This window comes from Agelaius tricolor, unplaced genomic scaffold, assembly GCF_023055355.1.
Source record: "Agelaius tricolor isolate 1412-34295 unplaced genomic scaffold, bAgeTri1.0.p SCAF_16, whole genome shotgun sequence".
In the NCBI taxonomy this organism is placed as follows: domain Eukaryota; kingdom Metazoa; phylum Chordata; class Aves; order Passeriformes; family Icteridae; genus Agelaius; species Agelaius tricolor.
In genome coordinates this window covers 18,178,711-18,205,282 of record NW_027269276.1, presented here as the reverse complement: position 1 = coordinate 18,205,282, position 26,572 = coordinate 18,178,711, and the positions used below count along the sequence as shown (strand labels likewise).

The 26,572-nt window shown below is 44.0% G+C and overlaps 1 protein-coding gene across 9 annotated transcripts in view; it reads right to left on the bottom strand.

Annotated features, from left to right (window-relative positions):
* The window catches only part of MYO9A (myosin IXA), a 178,817-nt gene that overhangs the window by 122,203 nt on the left and 30,042 nt on the right, over positions 1 to 26,572 (bottom strand). For all 9 annotated transcript variants that reach the window (XM_071441936.1, XM_071441939.1, XM_071441937.1 and 6 more), the window contains exon 2: positions 23,649 to 24,572. In XM_071441936.1, the coding sequence (XP_071298037.1) occupies positions 23,649 to 24,491 (843 nt within the window). In that variant the 5' untranslated portion in view covers positions 24,492 to 24,572. The remainder of the gene's footprint in view (positions 1 to 23,648; positions 24,573 to 26,572) is intronic.

The window sequence follows — 26,572 nt, the reverse complement described above, 5'->3', positions numbered from 1 at the left end:
TTCTCAAACCCATGAAGTTCCCTTTTTCTTCCCATAAAATCAATACTCAATTTTTAAGCAGGTGCAGCACCCAAAAGGTGCACACCTGTCCTGTCCTTGCTCTTGGCTACCCACAAAAGAACCTTTCAAATACATGACCTACAAATACTTCAGATGGGGAAAGTCCAGAGGATACAGACACCAGGGAAGTGCTGATGAGACCCTTCCTCTCCCTCCTGCCCCTATGGAGGACATGGAGAACAGGTCCAAAAGGCTTGCAAAGACTGCCCAAAGGGCCAAGACCTTATTTAAGGAGCCTCCCCACACCAACCAAACATACAATTTGTTACATTTATGAAGTTTAAAATGCTCTTCATCCCTTCACTGACACTTCACTGTCAATGAGAGTGCAGCCACCACCACTACGTGGAATTAAACTCGGCGGGATTCTTCCAACAAAAAGCACAGCAAATCCTTCATTCCATAATTACAATTACTGAACAGCAGCCAAGTGAGTTCTACCCATTACCAGACAAACCCTCTTGTGATTAAACTAATGTGTAAAATACAATCCTCATGGTACACACTATAAAACATCTTTTTAATTTTTTTTTTTCTCATTACAGACAGTTTATATCAATTAAAAATGTTTTGTCATGGTAAGACACCTGCATTGACCCTACCTGGGGTGAAGACTGACATTATTCAAGGATAGCACTTTTCCCCTCTGGGGAATATGGCAACATCCTGGAATGGAGAATCATGGAATAGCCTGAAGTGGAAAGGATCCACAGGAACCATCGAGTCCAACTCCTGTCCCTGCACAGGACACCACAATAAATCCCTGTCCCTGAGAGCTCTGTCCCAACTGCTGGGCTCTGGCAGCCTTGGGGCCATGGCCATTCCCTGGGGAGCCTGAGCCTGCTCTGGGGAAGAGCCTTTCCCTGAACCCAACCTAACTCTCCCCCACACAGCTGCAGCCATTCCCTCAGCTCCTGTCCCTGGTCACCACAGAGGAGCTCAGTGCCTGGAGAAATTAAACAACAAAGGTTTAAAATCCAGGCTCAGGTATGACCACGTCTTTGTGCACATTGAGTTCACACCCCCCAGTACAAATATGGAAGAGAAGGACTTTTAATGGGAGAGCAGTAACTTACAGAAGGTTTAGGAGTCAATTTAGTTGAAGTGCCAATCTAATGGAAATATCCAGAGCACCATTTTGGGGTAAAATACCTGAGATAAACCCTATAACCCTCACTACAGCACACCCTTGTTTGGGAGATATGATGCAGAGGCTGTACCAGCTATGTAAGAAATAGGATTTAGTGTCTGCATTCCCAGCAAACACTTCAGTGTTGGCAGAATATTGCTCCTTTTCCCATGCTTAAGCACAGCATCAGACCACTGCAGCTCCTTCCTTTCAAGTGATGCACTGGAAAAAAAGGAATTGCCATGAAACCACAAAGCAAGAAAACAAAACCCCAAAACCCAAGCAAAGCCTCTGACCTAAGTCCTCTTCCCAAACAGGGACAGTTTTCCTACACAAGTGCAATAATGGGAAAAAAAGCCCAGCTGAGCTGGCAGCCACCAGCAAACACCCCTACAACAGATCCTGGAGGCACAGGCTGCCAAATCCCTACGGTCTGGCCGACATTCCTGCTCCTCTGCTCAGACATTCATGTTTTTGTGAGCAGGGTGGACAGCCCTGGGAAGAACAGCCAAAGGCTCATGTTTTCCAGCTAACTCGCATACATTGGCCAGCAAATATTTGGGTGGAAAAGAAATCTTCATTCTAGGTTGAGCTTTGGATTTAAAGAAGCATCCCAAAATGAAGTTGGGAAACTTGGTGTTATTATAATGTCTCTCCAACTCCCAACATTCATATTCTGCAGCCAAAGAACAAATTCTACTCTGTCAAATGCAGGCAGCAAGTGTCTAACAGGTGCCAGGAACGAGCAACATCTCCTTATTGGTGCTTCAAATGATTTTTTCATAGGATAAAGACATAAAATAATCACAATAAAAGAGTAATAGCAATAAAGTGACCAGTTGGAAATAAATCATAGCTAAAGGAGGAGGTTTTACACTCTGCCAGTGTAAAGTACTGTAAACAAGCACTGCACAGGGAACAAAGCAGCACTGACAGAATGACAACAGATTACCCATGGTGACCCATTCATGTATATATTCCAAGTGATGACTGAGGAGGGTAGAACCTATATAACAGGTTATATTATAATGCATTGCAACATCAAGCCATATCATGATTTCCTTCTCACCTTTCATAATCCCCTTATGCAGAGCTGGGTGAAGTGCAGTGATGCAGTACAAACTGCAGCTGCAGCAAATCAAACTTGTCTGCCATTGCTAGAAACAGCCTCACTCACACAGTGCCAGGAGCACTGCTGCCTTCCTTTACTTTAAATAAAATAATACTGCAAATAATGGAGTGAGAGCAGCCCCAGGGGAGCTTTGGGATGCTGGTGGAGGAGCAGACAGACCTGCCCTGGCAGCCCCAAACCCCAGATCTCCCCTGGCCTGGGTTGAACTCTCAGTGTGGGCAGCAGGAAAAGGGGAGGATTCTGTCCCTCTGCCCCCCTCAGGTGAGACCCCACCTGCAGAGCTGCCTCCAGCCCTGAGTACCCAGCACAGAGAGGATGTGGAACTGCAGGAGTGAGTCCAGAAGAGGCCATGGAGATGCTCTGAGGGTGGAGCCCCTCTGCTCTGGAGCCAGCCTGGGAGAGCTGGGGCTGCTCACCTGGACAGGAGAAGCTCCAGGGAACCCTCAGAGCCTTGCCAGGGCCTGAAGGGGCTCCAGGAGAGCTGGAGAGGGACTGGGGACAAGGGATGGAGTGACAGGACAAGGAGGAATGGCCTCTGGCCTCCCACTGCCATTGGGCAGGGTTAGATGGGATACTGGGAAGGAATTCCTGGCTGTGAGGGTGGGCAGGCCCTGGCACAGGGTGCCCAGGACAGCTGTGTCCACCCCTGGATGATTCCTGGAAGTGTCCAAGGCCAGGCTGGATGGGGCTTGGAGCAACCTGGTCTAAGGGAAGGTGTCCCTGTCCCATGGCAGATGTTGGAACAAGATGGGCTTTAAGGTCCTTCCAACCCAAACCATGCTGCAATTCCATGATAATGAACAGGTAACAACATTCTCAGCACCACATTTGCCTTTTTCTTCTCAAGGTTGAGGCTTTTGAGTCTCCAGAGCTCCTGATCAGTTGAGTCTCATCTACCCTGAAGCCCCTGATAAAGAAAATATAACTTTTCTATTTTCAGTCAACCATTTTCAACAGTCACATATTTCCAGTGCTCAGCAGAAGATGGGGGTAAATTCCTGTCTCCAAAACATCTCCTGGTTTTAGAGCATGGAGCTGTAGAAAGCCACCTCTCACCTGTGGCTTCACATCCCTCCCAAAGTAACAGGATTTGGGTCTTTTTGTGTCTTTTCTCTGTTGTCTTGGAAACATTGATGTTTCAAATGACACAATACACAAACCAAGTGCTACTTTTAAGATATAATTTCATCATGCAAAAGCATCCACAAAGGAAACTACATCCTGAGAACACTTTGGGACGAGGTTTTGCCGCGCTCTTGTCGCCGTTGTCACCTGCTGACAGCTCTGGTAGCACTCAGCCTTGCTGAAGCTGTGACTCACGGATTTTAGGGGCTGGTGGTGACAAGGTGCCATCACCCAAGCCTGACTGTGGCTCCCACTGCCACACCACTCCAGGTGGAGCAGCTCTGGACCCTCAGCCTGGGCTCCAGAGCCCACAATCCATCAGAGTCCTGGGAGTCATCTTGAAGAAGACACAATGCCAGCCCCAGGTGGAGGCACAGCCCCTGCCCAGCACAGAAATTAAACATTGCCCATTGGCAAGAGACTCATCCCTTGCAGGGTCATCCTCACCAGCTTCCACCCCCTCCTTCCCAGGCATCAGCCTCAAATTTAGGGAGAGGGATTTGGTCTGGTGGGTTAGCCTTGGATACTCTCCAGCCCCTGGAGGAAGCCTCTCTAAGTCCCTTTAAAACTCCATTTTTTACCCTTTTTTTTGAATATAATGATTTGACGTGGGGCCATAAATGTTTGGAAATGAAGTTTCAACTTCCTATTGCATACTTGGGTAGCCCAAAAAAATGTTCAAAAGCAAAAAAAAAAAAAAAAAAAAAGAAGAAGCATTCACTGCACACTCTAGGCTTGATATAAGTTTTCCTGCAGTTTGTCACCAAAATTAATGCCACAAAGTAAAAGGCAGGAAAAAGTGTCCCTATCGTAACACTCCCCATCTGGAACCTCTTAGCAGAGGCACAGAGCCCTGATGTATATTTGACACACAGTTTTTCCTGCTTTTCCCAAGAGAAATATGTGTAATGAAGAAAAACAAAAACACGTTAGGCAGCAACCAAAACATACCAGTGTAACCCGAGCCTCAGCTTGGCTCCCGCCCCTGCTGTCCTTCCTCTCAGACCTCAGCCACTTTCAGCTTCTTACAGACAAAAAATCATCCACGCCCTCCCCTCCAACAAACAAAAACCAACCAAATCAGAGCTCTGTCATTAAATCAACACAATAAAACCCACATTTGTTTTCTGCCACGTAAAAAATCTCTTGCGTAAAGAGAAGGTTAAACGTGAATCCACACATCTCCAGCCCTTCCTTGCTTTTCTGTGGGATTATATAAATAATCTACAACTCCTCTTGACACGATTCCAAAATTTCAAGCGCCACTGAGCAGCAGCCTAAAATTTCTGTGCCTCGTACGTAGTTTGGATGAGTCCCTTCCACGGCAGCAATGCTGCTGGGCTCGTCTTTTCCAGCTTTTGGAATGTCTCAGTAGCCACAGGCAGTTTCAGATGTCTGACTGATCCATAAAAACATCTTTTTCCCTTATTTACACAGTACAAACGGTGAAGCAAGAGCTTGAAAAGACTTATTAGTAAGCGTTGGGATGGACCACAACACCTGCAGACCGAGGCATAGCAGTGAAAAAATTACTATCTCATTGCATCAATGGGAAGCATTGAAAAGTAATTGTCTTATCAGGGACCAGAATATTTGATAAGCATCAGGAAAAACAAGAGCTGGCATCGTTTTTTTCAGGGAGCAAAAGAGAAGTCTCAAAAATCAGCGTGTTCCTATCAGATATTTGTGTTAGGAGGAGAGGGTGTCTGTTTCCAGCCCTTAGGTAAAGCAAAATAGGACAATTCAACAGGTACCGCCTGTCACCTTCCCAGAGGAATCAGCTGGGGGTTTCCTTGAGGCCACCATGGAGAGGTTTCCTATGAACTGAACCAGGTTCCTGGGCTGGGGGTAAATCTGACACCACTGCATCCATTCCCTGCAGAGGAGGAACAGCTGCGAGGCGAGCACGGAGCAGCTGATGCCCTGTGGCACGAGATTGGCACGGTGCTGCAATTCTGCTGGCCATGGGAGAGTCTGCAGGCAGGGAAGGAGCTTGCACTTCCAGGGTTATCCTGCCAAAACCACCTTTTCAGCTTTGCACAATGTTCCTTAGCACTGCCAAGGCCGGTATTTCTGAGAACAGAGCTTTGGGGTTTAAAGGACAAGAAAATCCAACCAAAAAAGGAAAGCCCTGAATTAATGAAATTAGGGGAAAAGTGGTGAGATTTTATACTCCAGCTTTCCACATCGCAGAAAACGTTTCAAAACAAACACGGATATTTTTCTGCCGTCCACCTCTTCCTAGCCTGGCTCTGCAAAATGCCAAATGGTTGGGATGGATGTGAGGAGTGTGTTTTCCTTTTCCTTTTTGGCAAGGGCAGGAGTCAAAGCGAGCCCAGGCCTGGTGTGCCAGGGCAGATGTGCTGCCAGCATGCCAAGGATGCAGAGGCCTCTCTGCTCCTTCTCTCTGCACCAAGATGAGCAGCAGCTCTTCACCATCCACCTCAGCCAAGCAGGAGAGACCATGAAGCTCAAAGCACCTTCCTTCAATTCCATGTTTCCATGTATGTATTAAGAAATGTAGTTTGAGGTTGTATATTCCATGGAGGGGCAGGATTTTTAACAACACTTCAAGTATAAATTTTTACACATCCAACCTCAGTGCAAGACTTCCAGGAGCAAAGAACCAGCCCAAACCACCCACTCTGCATTGATTTTGCCCAAAATGGAGCAAACCAGAGAAAGGAATGCAGTCCAAATTTTGACAGCAGCACCCAAGTGCCGCTGAAGCTCCATCTGGGATCTCCCCCCACCAGCTGCTGAGATCTTTCCAGATGTGAGGAGGGCAGGGAAGGGAAGCAGGAGGAGGATGCTGTGTCACTGAGAATGTCAGAACAAATTAAGCCTCCAAAGGCATTTAAGAGCATTTAAATTTGCCATCTCCTTAGTCTATGTGCATAATATTTTAGGAAAGATCAGCTTTTCAAACCTTCCTGCCCTCCAGAAGAACACAGGATAACGTGTATGTGTACTAATGCATAAATAGTACAAATATTCCAAAGAAAGGTGCATTGGATGAAGTGCTGGTGACCTGCTGTGTTGGGAGCTCTGCACAAGTGTTTCCCACTACAGCTGCCAGCAGGAGAAACACAGCAGATACACTTGGAGAAGCCACAGGGGCATTGCTTGCCGGAGCAAACGGCAAACCAGGCTTCGTTATCCAATTAATTTCATGTGAATATGCAAGGCTCTGTCAGAGCACACTCTCATTAACTTCCCTCTCCTCTGGTTTCCAGCACACAGGTATTGTACATCTCATTTCTTTTAACACCTTTTCTGTTTCCTTGCCACCACACAGCCTGACAAACCCTCTGTGATTGTTCTTTACTCTGATGATACTCAGTCCCTCTCCATTCTGGTCTAAGTAAAAACATTTACAACTCCCCTTGTAAAAATTTGCAGCCCCTCAAGAGTAAAATTCAGAACATAATTTCTTCGTTCAACCTTTGAAGAATCACTACAGTGTGTTTAAACCTTTTAGTAAACCTTCTGTAATTAAATATATAGCGAATAAACTAAAATCACAACCTGATGTTGGCATCAAAATAGCTGTGATAGGACAAAGAAAGGGGTGGGAAATTTTGTAGACAGATGTAAGAGTATCTTTAACCAGCCTGACTGGAATAGCTGGAAAACCCAACCAGGATTTGAGCACGTGTCTTCTGCCAGGCTGAGACAAACTGCAAAGCTCAAGTACAAATTCAGAATATTTCTTCTCAATGTAGCAAGAGATTCATTGGTTGAACTTAATGGGAGAAAAGGATCCTTAACCAGAGGAGCCCAGGGATCTGAAAAGGCAGAGGAAAAACAAGCACTCCCTGTGCTGAGTGGCAATACATAATTTATAACCCAAATAAAACCACATTTCCATCTATTATTTGAAGTGAGGGGTGACCTAACACGCAGCAGCGCAGCACAATGAAGAGTGAGCCGTTACTAATTACACCTGGTTTGTAAAAATGAACAGAGAACCATTGGTTATTTGCAGGAAAGGAGCTGCTGGCACTCTGGCACTTGCTCCAGGAGCGAGGCTGGAATGCTGGAGCATCCCTCCCTGCAGGGCCAAGGGCAGAACAGAGCCCAGAGGCACAGCCCCATCACCCTTGCATGATAGAGCATTTCCAGAGGGTGAATGCCTTGGATCACAATGACTGATCCAAGATAGAATTTTGTGTTCTCAATAAAAAATATAAGAACACATCCAAACCCGTTGTTTTGATGTCCTAAATGCCCCTTCATATGGCAGAACTACAGGATTTTAGTCAAGCTCAGACCTGCCAATGAAAAACAGGCTGGAGGGAAACTCAGATCCAGATCTCACATTTTCCAGCACCAATTATCCACCTCCAAAACCATTATTCCATAGATATGGAATCAGTTACTGCTGAGAGGTGACAACTTCATACACCACCCAACTCTCAATTGATGAAAACAACAAGGACAGGATCACTCAAGTGGTCAAAATATCTCCACAAGTAGCTCCTAGAGGGATAAAATCTTGGAAAGATTTTGTAGGTGTAGAGCTAAAAGATCCCTCCCTTAAATAACAACACACACATCATCCTGAAAGTGGGAATAAATAAAGCAAGGAGCTCAACCACTCTTGCTGCATTTGGGATGATGTGAATTTATTCTTTTTTCAACCTTCTTTATTATTATTTCTTTCCATTTTGCAATAAAAAATGCATGTGGGATGTAGCAGGAATCACTGGATTGCATCTGTTTATCCTGGCTGGGGAAGATGGGGATGCTGCTCCCGCTGGCTCACTCAAAGCAGCTTTATAAACCCCAACAAAAACACCATCAGTGCTAACTAAGGAGGGATTTGTTTGCATCTTTCAAGAGAATATTAAATGTATTTCTTTATTGACCTTAATCAGCAAGTAAAATACTACATTAACAAATTAAACTCATGTGAAAACAGCATTTCTACTCTAAATAGATCTGCTTGCAGTTCAGGAGGAGGGTGGAAAAGGAAACTAAAACACTGATAGAAAGGAAAACCACAGAAAGAAACCTTTCTTTCTCTTGCTGAGCCTCATCCTCTTGTTTATAACTCCCTAGGAGAACAGCAGCACGATTGTCCTACCTCGTGCTGGCCGGCTTTCAGCAGGAAGGCTTCGCTCAGCCGGCCTCCGGCAGCCGAGAGCGAGGCCTCTCCCTGACCATCTCTCTTTTTTACTGCTGCTTCTTCCCCATCTCCCCCCTTGGATGGCATCCAGGATAGGGGAGCTACTGATAATTCACCAGCTTCCCAGGCTGAAGTCACTGTCATAATTAAAACCCACGTGGGGGTTGAAACAAGGCATGGAAAGTAATCCCACGGTATCAGGAGCTGGACCGAATAAAAAGGGGAAAAAAGGAGAGAATTGGTGCTAAGGAACTCTAAAATCTAAGTTTGATGATCAGTGATGTTGAGAATCAACATCACCTGCAGAGATTTCCACCTGTACTCTGCTGTTCCCTGGGACATTTGGAAGAAATACATGGGAAATATTCCCAACTGTATCAAGATCCTGATCCAACCTACAAACAAATGGTTTGGGGGTTGCTGCTGCATTTACAATCCTTCCACTGCCACTTCAGAAAATAAAAGCATCAAAGATAACTCATGTGAGAGGCAGAAAGAGGGAGGGAAATATCCACACTGAATTATCCACACATTGAAGTCCTGACTCACTGAACTGTTCACCCTCTGCATCCCTTTAACCCCATCTCTGGCACCAGCCCCCCACAAGACACACAAAATTAAACTGAGTTGATTCCATGGCAAGGAGTGGGAGAAAAAAATAAAACACCATGATTTTTCCTGAAAACACTCTGAACAATTACAGGTGCCCTGCTCCGACTGCATCCTTGTCCAGAGAAATTTGGCTCACAAGAAGCTGAAGTGTGGATCTGGCAATCAGGGGTGACGTTGAATTAACTGTGGTTTGAAGCCAGTCAAATACATGAAAGTCCTTCCAATCCTGCCCACTCCATAGTTCTATTAAGTGCAGTGACTTTTCTCAAAGCAAGAAACTTATTAGTAAGCTCAAACCTATTTTCTATTTGGAATTTCCAGCTGAAAGCTGGAAATTTAATTAAACTCCTTGGAAAAATTAGTGGTTAAGATCTTATGACATGATAACCACGAAGCAATTTAAAAATTACAACCATTAAGTCAAAGTATAGACTTATGGCTCCTTCAGTATTTGCTCTCACAGATCCTCATGCCTTAAGCCAGGAGGTGAGAGGTCCTGCTTATTCAAAAAGCTTCTCCCAGCTCCATTTCTCTTGCCAAATGGACACAATTAACATGGAAAACCAGAAATATTTCGCTTACTCATAATTCTATCTTAATGAAGCTTTCCCAGCACCACAAACCCACTGAGGGGAAACAATCTAACAACCCACAAGAGTGCTGCAGCATAGATGGAACAAAAAGCCTGCCTATTCCTCAAGTGCCCCCCACCCAAGAGAGTCAATGTGCACAGAGCAGGACAAACACTCATTTGCTGAGAGCTCATGGATGTCTTTAAAAGCCCAGAGATCAATAAAGTGCAGTTAAAAAACTTCATCCAGGGGGGCTCTAATGTGATGGGGATTAAGCAGATGCTGACCCATGCTGCTCTAAACTTGAAAATGGACCTCCATGACAACCTCATTCTGATTTAGTGGGACAAATAGAAAGAAAATAATGCATTTTATTTCATACTTCTATAACTCATGCATATATTATACCTATTTTATATTTTTCTATCTCATATGTTGGATTTTATTAATATATCTTGTGCACCTATTATACATTTATTTTCTTTCAATATATCTAATATGTGACAATTCAGGGAATGTATTTTTGTTGTAGGCTAACATGATGCAGGAATTGCCGTATCCTTAACCCCAGAGCAACCACGGCCACTGAACCAAGGCCACTCCCATCAGTAAAACCCCCTCTGTGCCCCAGTTCCCTCCTGACTCATCACCTGGGGGATGCACCAAAAATCAGAGTAATCTGAACTCATGTCATTTATCATTTTAAGCTCTTCCAAGGAAAAACGTGGCGCTTGGCCCTCGCGGATCGCGCTGTCCGCTGGATGATGCCTCAACTCAAGCATCCAAGTGAGCGTCCACTCTGTCGATAAACCCTGCTGATAGATCTAATTAACGCCAGCTGAAAACCAGGCTAACATCAAGAGCTGTCTTTTCTTTTTTTTTTTTTTTTTTTAAAAGCATTATGTTTTCTTCCAGTTTCATTGAAATGATTTGGCTTTCCTGCAGCAGATGAAAACCAGATGTTGCAAAGCGGGAAGGGCTGCACGAGCCAGCACGAAAACCCAGGACTGCAACAGGCAGGTCGCACCCATTCATTACCCACATATTTCCCTTCTGTCAGGAGGTTATTTCTATTGCATCTCTGTGATTACAAATATTATAATTGTGATGTAACTCTAGAAAGCCCCGGGTCGTCCCTCGCAGCCCAGGGCCGCACGCGAGCCGAAAGGCGCCGGCAGAGTTTCTTTGTGCTGTGTAAGCACTTTGGAAAGCCTTAATGCCAATATTATGCTTTGTAATCCCTCCTGGAGCAGCCCAAACCCAGGATTAATCCAGGTTTAACAGCTCTTGGATGCCCACTTGTTACACTGAGACTATTCAAGAAGGCAAGGAGTTTGTGTGCATGGACACAAGGCAATTTAGGAGGTTTCACTGTGCAAAATTGAAGGGGCACCTCCATTCCCCTGATTTGCAGCACAGGCTGGAGGAGCAGGAGTTGGGTTATTTATCATTTTTAGCAGCTACATGATGCAAAAACGGGGAGCATTGGTGCATTTAGACTGATTGGCTCTATGCACCAGCAATGGAAATGGCAGGTGACCCTGTGCTGAATTTTTAGACATATTCCCCTAGCCAGAAAGAACTTTGAAGTTCTTTCCCTTTCCACAATACTATTTTTTAACAATTTCATTTTAATCTAACATGTCTAGCAATAGAATATTCTGATTTAAAGCAAACATCCGGTGGCAATCTGGACAGGACATGGGAGCGGGTCTTTCCATGCTTCAATTTGCAGGAAAGAAAAGAGAAGGAAGGGGGGGAAATAAACCTTGTGCTGGATTTGCAGCACAAAAATCACTGCCCAGCAACACTGACAGCACTGCTGGGAATTACACATCATCAGCATCCCAGTGTTGAGCAGCTGCTATTCCAAGGAATCCACTGAAATTCCTTTAAAACTGGCTAAATTCATATGAATTTCACATCACAGTGATGTAGCCATGGACTGGAGAAGCATCTCTGCTCATACCAAATATATAACAAACATACCTCACATTTCACTAACAGATGCAATAATTAACATATTGGACAAATTTCCATTGCTAAATACTCTCCAAAATATTTTAACTATCCATCACAGCTGTGCTTTTCCATAGCATAAAGGGTTTACTTCTATTATAGCTTGAGAATTAAATTAAAATAAAGCTTTTTACATTCACATTAAGCCATGACCCAGAGAATGCAATGGGGTTTTACCTGAGTAATTGTTTGGGGATTCTATATGACACCTGAGATGTTATATTATTATTGCTGTTGGTATTATTATTATTTGTAATTATGAACACCTATGACACCAGCAACGCAGAGGTTTTTGTATATATGCATATAGATATATTGCTATTACATAGATTATTGCAGGACATATTAATATATATATAAACTTGGACTACTTTGAGTCACCTGCAATGCAGATTTTTTTTTGTGCATACATATTATTACACTATTATTACATTACATATATTAATATAACAAATATTATTACAGATGTTATTTTATACTTTGACACCTGCAGTGCAGATTGGGGGGTGTGTGTGTATATATGTAATTACATATAATTATTATTACATATATTATTATAGCAGATATTATAATATATATATTATTTTGGATATGTGTGTGACACCTGCAATGCAGATTTGTGTGTGTATTCATATAATTAATATATATGTCAGTATTATAGGAAATACTAACATTTCATTACCCACATATTTCCCTTCTGCCAGGAGGTTATTTCTATTGCATCTCTGTGATTACAAATATTATAATTGTGATGTAACTCTAGAAAGCCCCGGGTCGTCCCTCGTATTATTGTATATCGTCCCTGGTATTATTATTACTATAGGAGATATTAACTTATATTATTATTACTAAAGGAGATATTAATATATATTATTATTGCTAAAGGAGATATTAATATATATTATTATTGCTAAAGGAGATATTAATATATATTATCATTACTATAGGAGATATTAATATATATTATCATTGCTAAAGGAGATATTAATATATATTATTATTACTATAGGAGATATTAATATATATTATTATTACTAAAGGAGATATTAATATATATTATTATTGCTAAAGGAGATATTAGCATATATTATTATACAAGTTGTTGTTGTTATTTATTTATTTGATTTTAATATGACACCTGCAATGCAGATTTCTACCTGCTTGTGCATGAAGCATCCCAAACCTTCCAAAATCCCATGGCAGGTTTTCCCCTAGCTCTTATTTGGAGAAGCTAAAACAAACTGCTCATTCTAATTTTCCCTGGACAGCAGATCCTGGTGCTGGCCATCACCCACAACGAGCAGTGAGGCTCTTGCAGGCTGGTTGTGTGCATTCATCCACTCCTGATTCACAGCTCTGGGGAACAGCACGGAGCGGGGCAAATCGAGCGATCGGGGACGCGACGGACGGAGCAAAGAGACGGCGACCAAACGCCAGAAAACAACTCCCAGCTTTGGCAGTGGGCTGGGATTAGATCACTGCCAATCCTGGCTTAAGGAAAGCTCCAGCGTGAATTTCCTGACTAAGGTAAAAAAAAAACCTGGCTCAAATTTATGACCTGCTGGCAAGGTTACCTCTATCCCAGAGGCCTCCAAATACCAGGAACACTCTGGCCCAGAAATGCAGAGTTCAGCCTAATAATTCAAACACATTCCTCCGAGCATCGCCAGCTCCGCGGCCGTAGCCTTGGAGATGAAGACAAACTCCGATGTCTCCAACTCCACATTTTTCAGAGCCCTAAACTAAACCAGAAAAGTGTATTTCCAAAGTTTGCAAAGTTCTCTTTCAATGAAGAGGTGGATATGAGCCTTGTAGAGAAGGTTGTTTTAAGGAGACAACACCAAATCTTCCCCATCTCCATCAGATGGAAACCACTTTCCCTGTATTTGCTGAACAACCAAAAAAAAGTGCATTTTCTGCTCTTCAAGACTATTTTTCAAATCTCCTTAATTAGGTTAATTAAAAAGGTTAATTCACTTTGTACATATAAGAAGAAAACCTTCAACTGAACCCCACAATTTCCCACAGGAGAGACTCAGGACTACTCCTTACACCTACCAGCTTGTATGTAGAATATTTGGAATCCTTGAATGTAGAATATTTGAAATTTCTTCAAAAAGGGATTTTGTGTTATGAAATCTGCTTTGTATCTTTTTCTTTTGTTTCTTCATTTATTTTTTTCCATTTCTTCTCCAAGCACATCAGATGCTTTACTGAAGTCTGGATCTGCTCTGCTTTGGAAAGCACCCAAGCAACAAATATTTGGGAGACAGCTCCCAACCAACCCAGCAAACCAAAACTTTGCTCCCCAAACCCGCTGTTTCTCAAAAAAAAATTTGCTTTATCATTGAGGAAATTAAAAAGTAAGTATAAACATTTTATCCTTATGTTGGACATGAGCATTTTTACCCAGCTGCTTTCATTCTCCTTTGATATCCTTCACTGAGATCCTTGGCTAAGATTTTTCTCCCAACTAAAAACCTGAAGTCAATCTGCCCATTTTGGGACAATCAGTAAATCTTTGGTCTCTACCACAAAGTCAGTGCACAGGAATTGCCTTCTTTTGTTCTTATCTCCTCCTTTCAAATGAGAATAGTGTGGATCTGGACAACACTGACAAAAAAAAAAAAAATTTAAAATTACATTATGGGCAGAAATTGCTAAACTTTTCCTTTTTTTAAATATATATAGATATATGTGTTCTATAACTAGAAAAAATGTTTTTCATAACAGCCAACAATCCTGATTTGTCTTGTGCTGTGCTACATTTTCAATTATTTTGACTCTTAATCAATATTGTAACATCTTTTCCTCTATTCAGGTTTTCCTTATGGCCACTGATAGTGAAGCTGACCCCAAAAACACCCATTCAGACTTAGTAGGTGAAGACTGTGCCAATTTAGGAGATGCCTGAGCTACAGCTGCCTGCAAGTGGTGGGACTAGCAGGCAGGTCTCATCCTGCCCTGCCTCATGTCCTCCGAGGGATGAGGATGAGGTGAAGCCTTCATCTGTGGCAGCACAGAGGAAGACCTGGCTCTCCATGGCTCTCCATGGCTCTCCACTCCTGCACAGGAGGTGCCTCCCTTCAGCTCAAGGCTTCACAGGAGCGATGGTGGGACACCAGCTACCCAGGGACAGAGAACTTTGTTAACCTGCTGATGCAAAATGGACATCATTTGGTTTTTATACTTTATATGATGAAAATAAATGATCTACAAAAGGTCTCCACTGTTTGAAACTCTTCAGATTCTGCTTGCCCTTTCATCTTCCCTTCAGAAGTCCAAATCCCCAGCCACAGTGACAAAGGCAAAGGCTCAACTGTCTGGCACAACGTTGATTCCTCATCCATCTTAATTAAGGGAATAGGAGGGAGCTGCAATCTGCTGCTGCCGTTAAGGCAGATCCCTTCCGCAAACACAGCAAACAATGATTTTATTTGCCTAGCCTGAATTGCTGCCATGAGCTCCTGTGAGCCTTGTGCAACGTGGGATTGGGAGAGGATTGTTCCACCGCCCTCCGCCGAGCTTTAACTTAACCTCTACGTAATATTTAACCTTAAACAGCAAACAAATGGGAGCAGCTCCCTGCCTCTGCCTCCCTGAAGTGCCTTATTGCTTTTAACTGAGTCCTCTTGGATTGGCAAAGCCATTGGGGCAAATCAGGAGGCATTTGGTTAAACTTTTATATCCTTAAAATGTTGAAAGAAAACTGCAATCCACCTGCTGTAGAAGAGGTGGACAACAACACCCATCCCAGCAATTCCTGGGTTGAGGCATTTTCAGTGGCCACCATTGTCACTCTCCTCAGTGAAAGCACTGACTTGGAAAGTAACAATTCCAGGCATGAACACCAGCTCAACTGGAGGTCTCCTAGTCCTGATATGTCAGTATTCTTGGTGCAGCTGGCACATCTCTGCATAGATGGACCAAAATATCAGATTTGTTTCTTTTTACGACACCTCGGTGTATGAATCAACCCAAGTATGAAGTTGTCTCAGTCCCTCAGTTGCTGGAATTATCAAGTCCATTCCCATAGGAATCATATGGGGAAAGAAGATGTATACATTGCAGGGCTGTAGTTACCACAGAATCATGGAATCATTGAGATTGGAAAAGACCTCTGAGATCATCAAATCCAACCTGTGATCACCACCTTGTCAACCAGACCATAGCATTGAGTGCCATGTCCAGTCATTCCTTCAACAGCTTCAGGGATGGGGACACCTCCTTCCTGGGCAGCCCATTCCAATGCCTAACCACACCTTCTGTGAAGAAACTCCTCCTAATGTCCAATCTGAACCTCCACTGAGGCAGCTTAAGACAATGAATGTCCTCTTGTCCTGTCCCTTGTTTCCTGGGAGCACAGCCCAGCCCCCAGCAGGCTGCACCCTCCTGTCAGGGAATTGTGGAGAGTGGAGCAGGTCCAGCAGAGGCTGCAGAGATGAGGAAGGGCCGGGAGCATCTCCCTGCCAGGGAGAGGCTGGGGGGGCTGGGGCTGCTCAGACTGGAGAGGAGCCCCAGCTGAGAGGGGCCCTCAGCCCTGGGTGTCCCTGGGTGCAGGAAGGGGCAGAGCAGGGCCCAGGCTCTGCTCCAGGCCCAGCAATGGCACCAGAGCCACAGGCAGGGACTGAGCTCAGCAAGTTCCACCTGGACAGGAGGAAGAGCTTTTTCCACTGTGAAGTGACCAAGCACTGGACAGACTGTCCAGAGAGGCTGTGGAGTCTCCCTTTCTGGAGATATTCCAGAGCTGTCTGGACACAATCTTCTGCCCTGTGCTCTGGAACAGCCCTGCCTGAGCAGGGAGCTGGGACCAGGTGACCACTGTGCTCCCTGCCATAACTTTCTCTGACCCCACCCTATACAATTAGTGGCAATAACAATTTATTGTTACAAGTAGCAATTCTTGCCCTATAAATAAGAAGGGGGAGCCTTTCTCCCTTGAAGACACGGAGGACAGAGTCAGAAAATCCTATCTGCTCCCTTGGGATACAATTTCTGAGCTCAGTAGCACACTTTGTCATTGAGCTGTCAGAAGAGGGATTTGCTCCTGGGCCAGCAAACCCAAATGCTCTCCCAGAGGTGTTTAGGGGACAGCACTCTCATTCTGGGCCCAGAAAAGCCACAGGGATGGCAGAAACCGTTAAAAAAGCCCAAATTTGTGAAATTACCACCAAAGCTGGGTGTAGTCCCTGTCCTACAAAGGCTCCTTGTTCCCAGGCTCTTCTGTTCCCCACCAAGGGCTGCAGCACAGCACCCACCTGGCATCCACCCAGCACCCAGCCCAGCGTGTCAATTCCCATACAGGCTACCAGCCACGAAAAAAGTCAAAAAGGTCTCAGTAAGTGCTCCTGAAAACAAAAAAAATCTGTATTTTGACAGGGAGAAGGGGGAGGGGGAAGAAACAAAATCCCTACTAAGGCATTAACTTCTCACTCCATGACTAGAAAAACATGGTGCTGTATTAACTATGCACATTAGGAATAAAAAGTCCTTGTCTTGGTTATTAAGTTTTCATGGAAGCCTTACTGAACAGCAGCAACATTGATAAATAATGTTTTCAATCAAAGACTAAGTGCTACATTATAATTACAGCATTTGTTAAATAGAGAGAAAAAGGAAAACATAAGGTGTCAGAAAATGTGCCCTTCCTTCATGTTTTATTAAATGTGCACCTTGATAATCAAGTTTTACCAGAAAAGCTGAATACAAACCCAAATAACAGAAACACTGGTGGAGTAAGACAGAGAAAGATATTTTAAAAATGGTATTAAAAAGTAAATTGTTCTCTAATACCATATAATAATGAGCATCATCTCAGTTTGAATGAACACTGGTCCCTGCCAGGGTCAGATTCAGGGTTATTTTGTATAGATACATAAATATTTATAGAGCCTGGATAGCCAGAGATCCTGATATTAGTGATCCATAAAGCCTGGCTATCTAGAGGTCCATAAAGTCAGGATGTCTTGCAAGGTGAGCACTCCACCCAACAAGGGCAGGGTTTATTTGGCATTTCCCTCCTGGAAACAAAATAGCTCCTAATTCTTAAGGGTGGAGAAAAGCAGCTTCATATAAACCTGCTTTAATAACAAATCCATCTCCCCACTGTCATCTCAGGGAAGAAACAGCATTTTTTGTCATTCAAGTGCAATAATCTGGACTTTGGAGTAATGAAATATTTGCTGAAGATAGCATGCAATGAAAAATAATAACAATATTAGACCCAGGCACTGATACAGCCCATCTGGATATGGCAGGAAGACTCTACAGTGAAAATATTGAATAATTCAGTGTCAGAAATAGGGATGAACAAGATGCTATTTGATACAGAGCCTGAAAGTCTAAAACCTCCCCAGCTGAAGAATCCCAGCATTTTGCAAGCGCTGGTGAAAAGCAGTTGGTGCCTGAGCCTTGCTGTGGGAGTCCTTTGTCAGGCCTGCACAAATTCTTCCCACATTAGGCATCAGCTGGATAATCTCCGTGTGCTGCTCTCTCTCTAACCTTTCCAGGCACTGGGGAGGCAAGAATGCAGAGGGGAAAAAAATCCTGGCTGCTGTGTTCACACCTACCCCAAACTCAGATGGCAGAGCAGTGATAATTGCACATATCATAGGTTAAAAATGATTAAAAGTGAATAACGAGCAGAAGAATAAATATTCCCTCCCCCCTTCATATAAATCCTTTTTTTTTGGATATAAAACTTTTAGAGCCACACAATACAAGCCAATTACTTAAAAATCAGTGTACTGGAAATTGAACATTGTGAACTGAATCAGAGAATCTATTTTCTTTTGTTAAGTCCATTTTAATGGAATTTGGTTACCTCCCATTAATACTGTTCCAAACAGAGGGCAAAAATGTAAATATACTTAAATTTTATTTCCCATTAATACCGTTTCAAGCAGGAATAGAGAAAAAAAGGGAATATAATCAAAGTTTACATCCCATTAGCATTGTTCCAGGTAAAAATATGAATCTGGTCCATTTGCAAATGTCATTTCTCACAGGCAAATAACAGTGCCCTAATTCTATATGAATCAAGCAGCCCCTTATCCTCATTCCTGTGCAGGAGTTAAGAGTGTGGGATCTGCAGTGGAGCTGAGTCCTAGCCAGGATAATTGCAGGTCTGGCACCCACAGGAGAAGCAGCAGAGGCCACATGCACAGGGAGCTTTGGCCCCTCCGTGCTGTCCAACACTGCCCGAACCTACTGGAAGTCCAGGACACGCCTGATCATTCCAGTTAATTGATTTTTCTAACTCGACTCAATGGCTCTTTGTCTGGCTCTGGAAACATTCAGCAGCATCCACTGCAATTCCAGCAGTGTGGAGTCGTTCTGCTCACACCTCCCAGGGCTGCACCTCCAGGGCTGAATTCAGCTGGGAGGATCCTGCACATTAGCACAAAGTCCTGGAAAATAACATCCAAAATCTTCTAGATGCTGCCTGCATTTCCCTCTAACAACCCTACAATCAGGATTAAGTAAATAAGAAAAAATAAAGGCTTTCAGCTTCCCAGGCCTTCAGGTGGCAACTCTGACTTCCCCACAAAAGCAAAACACACACATTGCACAACATTGCTTCAGAAACCAAAAAGCAACTCCAGCTGATGTTCTTAAGGTTCCTGTGCAAACCACCACCACTGGGAATGCAAATAGCAGGGCCATGTCTACAGAAAGCTCCCTGCAGTTCTCTCCAAAGCAATTCAAGCAATCCATTCCTTTTTTTCTGGCAGAGATGCTGCAGATGCATATCAGCTGTGAAGGGCAGCAGCAGCTCCCCTTGGCCACTGCCTGTGCTCGAGGCCTCTCCCAGGAACACAGCTCTTGGCTTTTTGTAATTTTTTTTAAAAAGCAACTGAGAGATCCCCACTGGGATGTCTGAAAAGGCAAATAAACAGCTGCTCAGACAACACATCTGCTGTGTGTGGCTGCCATGGCTGTACTCCTGTGACAAATGAGATGCTGAGAAAGGGACGATGGTAAAACAATCTGGTGTAGACTCCTTTAGATCAAGGTTCACCCAATACCTGTCTGAGGACCTTTGGGCATACCTGAGCCAGGAAGGATTTTCCTACTTTTGCAGTTTTATGCATAATTGAAAAAGAAATTAGCAAGATGTAATAAATTAACTTTCATTCAGAGCTCCCCAGAAAGCTGAAGCATGGTCCAGGAGGATGGAGGAGGATCCTTACAGGCTGTGCCATGTACCAGTACAAGGTGATGATCCCATCCACATCCCACCTCTAAGGGTTACAGTCCATAAAAACAAGCTGGGATTCCAACATAAAGTTCATCTGAATGTTTCTAGCTAATATAATTAAAGAGAAAAGAGGGTTTTAAAACACTGTTCCAAGATCATATCAACAACTTCCCTAGATCTGGGATGAAATACCCCTGCAGGGATAAAGCACAGTTCTCCAGGCAGAGCAGAAATTGAATCATGGCATGATTTGGATTAGAAGGGAACTTCAAAGGTCATCTAATCCAACGCCCTGCCTTGGGCAGGAACACCTTCCACTAGACCTGGTTGTTCAACCTCTCCAACCTAACCCTGAATGCTTCCAGGGATGGAGCAGCCACATCTTTTCCAGTGTGAAGAAATTTTTCCAACCTAAACCTCCCCTGGCACATTTGGAGGCCATTTCCTCTTGTCCTCTCCCTTGTTCCCTGGAAGCAGAGCCCAACCTCCCCTGGCTGTCCCCTCCTGTCAGGAGTTGTGCAGAGCCAGAAGGTCCCTCCTGAGCCTCCTTTGCTCCAGGCTGAGCCTCCCCAGCTCCCTCCTGGTGCTCCAGCCCCTCAATGTCTTGTTGAGGTGTGGCACTCTGGGCTCCTGATGGAGGATGAGGATGAGCAGAAGTCATCTTCACCTCAAATATTGCATGGAGTAAATCAGAAACAGAATGGAACTGCAGCACGTGGAACTCTTCCTTAATTAACTACACAAAACTACAGCTTTTGAGAAGCTCAGGCTTGAAACTAAAGAGCCAGAGTGCAAAATTTTAGTAAGCTCAGCTCTGCTGAACAAGCAAGTCCTTATAGGGCATAATGTGTTTTATAAGAAAATGGGGAGAAACTGAGGAAAAATATAAAGAAAATCACCTGTTTTTAAAAAAATTGGAATATTGTTATTAGAAAAAATAGTATGGTATTTAAGGAATATCATTTATGAAAGATCATATATAAACATGCCAAGTATTTTAAAATATCATTTATCACCAAAAGAAGCATATTGCAACCATTCCAAGGAGCCCCATTACAACAAAATTTTCCTATTAAATCCCAGCAGAAGAAAAAGAAAATCCATAGGATTTACATCAAATACACTTTAAAAGGACACGCCTGGCCTCAGTACACACCTCAAACTACGTGCAACCAGTGAATGATGTCACCGTGTTTAGAGGGCAGTAACAGCTTGTCTTGACAGCCATCCCCAAAAGTCCAATTTGGACAAGACTCAGGAATCTCATGCAACAACAACAAAAAAATCCCAAACAATAGCCCAAAGCTGTTCATGAAAGGTAAATTAGGAAAACAGAGAAGCTGCTGAAAAAAAAAAAAATCTTAATTTTGTTCCACTTCCGCTCCTGCTGTGTGAGCATGACAGCAAAGGCATTCCCAGGAACAGGAGGTTCCATGCACTTGTCCTGCCAGAGACACTTTTCAGGCAGAGAAAGAGATCAGTGGGTCCAAGTGAGCTGTTGGTTGCTCCATTTTCTAAATCAGAAGTCGCAGCGCAAAGAGCTGTGTCGCTGCCTCTGAAGGACAAACCTGAGCTGGACACCATCTGATCTTAAATATGCAAAGGGAATGCAGAAGGTGTCTGGAGGAAAGAAGAACGACAAAGGAAAAGAAGAAAAAAAAAATCCCCAAAAGTTTGGCATCTAAACTTCCAGAGTTTATTCAATTTATTTCAACCACAACTTAAAAGGTCAAATCTGCAAACGCTTTGCAGAGTAATGCAACCCAAAGCTCTGCTCTGAAGATCCCTTTCTTGGGAAACTCTAGAAAGAGAAGGAAAAGCAGAAATATAGCCACTTTATCTTTCAGGCTGCCTGATTTGTGACTATTTGGGACCAGTGCTGGCAGAGCAGAAGAAATTCTGGATTACCCCCACTTTTTCCAAGAGGCCTGGAAGCAGACACAGCACAACAGCAGCCATCCAGCTGCTGGAGTGAAGGAATGCAAACTTCTGTTCCAACAGCAAAAAAAAAAAAAATATAACAGATATGATTCAGGATTTTTTTCTCTCAAAAACAGCTGCAGATCTTGCGAAAGGAAAACAAAAGGCTGGAGTGCATCCCTGCCCTCCACCTCATCCCAACACACACAACTTGCCAGACACAGGGGCTTTGAGCAACCTCAGCTAGAGGAAAGGGAACCAAGGAGAGGAATGACAAAGCTGCTTTTTAAAGGAAAAGAATATTAAGAATGAGGAAGGAATTCTTCCCTGTGATGGCAGAGAGGTCCTGGCACAGAGAAGCTCCAAGCTCCATTCTTGGAAGTGCTCCAGGCCAGGTTGGACAGGGCTTGGAGCAATCTGGATAGAGGAAGGTGTTGCTGCTCATGGCAGGGGGTGGAATGGGATGATCCCTTCCAACCCAAACCCTTCTGTGAATGGTCCCCAGAAGAAGTGAGTGATCACCACCAGAACAGGATTCCTACCAAACCATTTGTGATGCCTCTCTCCATCCAAGATCCAAGCAAATAGACAACCTATTCCTGAGAAAAGTAGAATCTAAGAAAAAACCAATTCCCCAAACCTCCCTCTACCTTTCTTTTCACAGAGATCTCTCTTCCCCACCTCCTAGACAGACATGCTCCCTCTGACACCGCTAAAGAGAACTCTAAAATGACCTTGGTCCAACATGACGCATTAAGCAACCTATCAAAAACTAAAGAGCATGGAAGTGTTTCAAATAAATAACAGGACTGCAGGTGGAATAACAGGACTGGAGGTGGAATGCAGTAGTCTTCATGCCAGTTTTCTGAAATTAATGTGGTCACCAATGTGGGTCACCACAGTAACCACCATTAATTACAGGAGCCTGGTCTGATGTTTTCTCATTAACTCCAGAGAGTGAGAGGGGGAGGATGCACACACCAAAAAACCTCCTTGTATCATGGCTTCCAAGGACAATGGCATGGCTGAAGCTGACACATCACCCACATGCAGATGGGCTTCAAGCAACAAAATTCTAACTGGCAAAGCTGTCAGTTCCAAGGAAAACCATCTCAACCACTATGGGGCAAACTCATGGCTAATTAATTAAGGAATGCATGCTGGTATCCCACTTCAGAGTTTCATACCTGAAAAGTTGATAGCCAAGTTTATCTAACCTCTAATACACGGGAAGAGTCCTCATAAAGCAACCAATAAGTAGCCAAATCAAGCACTCATGGTTAGAAAACACAATTTTGACCATGAAAGTTACCTTTGATTTCTTCCCCAGCTCAAAGAAGCTGACTGCACAGAAGCTCCATAAATACAATATTATCAATACATTGTGTACAATGAAATCCTTTTTCCATATACTAGAAAATTGCTACTGATAATTCTCATTTCCATTTTCCCACTGAGAAACCACCGAGATAAACCTGCACGGAGAAACACTTGAGTGAAAACAAAGCATTAACAAATTTGGCAGCAAGCCATCTGCTGTACTTTTGTTTTTTCCTCTTTTTTTTGGAAGCAAGTAATATTCTATAGGTGGAAACACAAGCTTCTCTCATTGCTAACGCTGTTGTCACTTTATTATCAGTATTTAGCAGATAACCATAGAGTTAAGTGTCACAATAAAATCCCAACTACTCAGGTTTGGTTTTTTTCACCGTTAAAACATTTCCACACTACTATCGTTTCCATCTTACCTCAAGCACTGGGCCAGCTCCAAGAATAATCTGTTCTACTCCACTGGCAAATCCCTTCTGGCTGAGGGCGGTGAGGTGATGAATCAGAAAGTTGGTGCTCTGTGTCTTTCCCGAGCCGCTCTCTCCTGAAATCACAATGCACTGGTTCTTCTTCCTCTGGAGCATAGCATGGTAAGCCACATCTGCCACAGCGTAAATGTGGGGCTCCAGCTTCCCCAGCTGATGGTTATCGTACATCTTCACATACTTGGGGTTATAAATAGGTAGGAACTTGAAGGGATTAATAACAATGAGGATGCTGCCAACGTAGGTGTAGATTTTTTCCTGCTTGAAGCGGTTTCTGAGATTTTCCAGGAGCGTTTTCTCGTTCAGGTCCGGCAAACCGCACAAGTCATCGTAGTCCTTCTGCTGGGGCTGGGGGAGGAAGCCCCTCTCCACCATCCTGCGCCGCTCCTCCGTCACCCGCAGCCAGGACTGGAGGCTCCCGTAGTGGATGGAGCCATCCAGGTTCTTCTCCCGCAGCAGAAAGCGATAATCCTCGCCGCTGATGCGGTTCTCCAGCGCCATGCGCGGCCACAGCATCATGCGCTGCACCGGGCAGTCCGTGGGGTTGAGGATCCATTCCTCCCCTCCAAACTCCTTCACTTCGGCCAACACGTAGCATTTTGTCTTCTCGAGCTGGAGTTTGTCGATGAGCGAGTCGATGACCTCGGCGGCCGTGGAGGTTTTCCTGGCGGCGATGGGGCAGTAGATTGTGCCCTCTGCGATGCTCCCGGGGTAGATGTGCAGCGTGTACTCGCTATCCTCAAAGCGTCGTCTGCCTCCAACATCATTTACACTCATATTGGATCCTGGCCCATCAGTCCCTGGGCTGCATAGTCAGTACTGTGTGCTGTATCTTGTCAGGTCATCATGTTAGCAAGGCTGAAAAACAAAATAAAAACAGTTAGGTGTTATCCTACAAATACCCCAAAGCTGTAGCAGATAGCTAGGCAGATATTCAACATCCAAACACAACACAGCCTCCCCCTACTCCCCCTCCCACAGCACCTCAAGCTTTTCCTGATTTTGCCCCCAGTCTGAGGTATCAGAAATACCCTCTGGTTTTCAGTGAAAATTTTGTGAGCAACACACCAGAAAACCTCCTGAATCCATCTCATGGGTGTGTGGTACTCAGCACCCACAAATTTTAGCTGCTAAAACAAAATGACCATCACCACCTTCCCCTGCACACCTGGCCCTTGCTACAGATGCATTTTTCCATGGTCCTGTGCCAGTGAAGAGGAGATAAATTTCTTTCCTTCCTGTCCAGGAGATTTTGAACCCATGATGATTTAATCAGCAACACTTTTTCCCCTACCAAGTCACCCTTTTTCAGAGATGTGCATATCTCACATTGGATATGAGTTATTGCAACCAGCTCCTTTGTACATTGCACTTTTTATTTCTATTATACTGTTTAAAACCAAACAAACCCATCTCTCTGGCAATGAAACATCAAATGTGCAGCTGATTTCTCAAACTTCATCACTACAAGAAGATAACACACCACCAGCAGCCCCAGATAAAAGCAAATTCAGAGTGAAAGGGCCCCAGCTCTCCACCAGTTCTAGCAAACTCCAAACTGCCGTGGAAGATGTTAAGAGTTACTCCAATAGAAAGACAAAAGGGAATTAGGGAGAAAAGCAGGACCCTCAGAACCAGGATCTGGGCAATCAGGTGGCAGTGATGCTTCATACAGATTAAAGTTTACATGGACACACATCCTAATGTCATTTGTAATGTTGAGTTTTTCATTCAGCACTGGCCCACTGGATCAAGACCTCACAACTATGACAGTTCCCTCTTGGCATCAACAAAATGTTCAAGAAGGGTCAAAAAACCATGAAGTCAAAACCCACAACAGGTTTAGGGAACTGCAGATATTTGATGCTGGCAAGAGTATTCAGGGAAAGCATCTCACTGGTCACCCTGTCCCTGCAGTCTCCCCCAGGTTTCCAGATCCAGGACCTTCAGTCCAAGTACAGCCACCCTCATCTCCTACATCCACTCCAAGGCTGGGATTTGGAGAATTGTTTCATTTCTGAGGCCCTCAAATGAGCAGCACTATTTTATGCTGTATTGTTTCTCCCTCCAATATTTCATTAAGTATATTATCCCCAGGCACGTGCACTTCAAAGCCCAGAAATGAATTTGTCCCAGTGAAATACATCTGGCAGAGATTCACGCTGCATTGCTTGGTAGCAGGACATACATTATGCACCGGGAAGTGTTCCAGCTGCTCTCCTATGGCTTTACTACAGGCACAGATGCAGCATGGATGATGTCAGGGAAGTGCTGGGCTGGGCTTGCTTTGTGTAGCTCTGCAGCTCAGCATCAGCTTTTCATCAAGAAGGGGTGAACAAACCCCCCCACTGTACTTAAGCTGGGTAATTCCTCACCCAGATTTTACTTCAAAGCTGAGGCCAAGAGGACTGGCTCTTTTTCTTGATGTTATCAGAGCGTATCCAAGACTGCTGACTCACGTGAGAAGTGCAAACAGGACTTTAAGTTGCTTACCTTGAGCAAACTGACCTTGCCTCCTCCCTCCTGCACACTCAATAAATCTGCTGTAAAGCACCAGGCCACTCCACCCCACCCACCCAAACATCTCTAGAGATGTTTATTCTGCATGGAATTGCTAACAACAAACACCTGTGCCTTCTGCATCCAAACAACTTGAATCCAGCAGGGCTGCAAGCCAAGCATGAACCCCATGGAGATGCTAAAAGTCTCAGCAGCTCTGGGGACATGGAAGAGCCAAGTCCCCCCCACAAAACCACTCAAAGACCAGAAGCTTCTGAGATCAGAAAGCAAAGGGGTGTTAATTCAAGCCTTGTAAATCCCAGGGTGCCACGGGGTTTACTGGTAACAACCTCAAACAT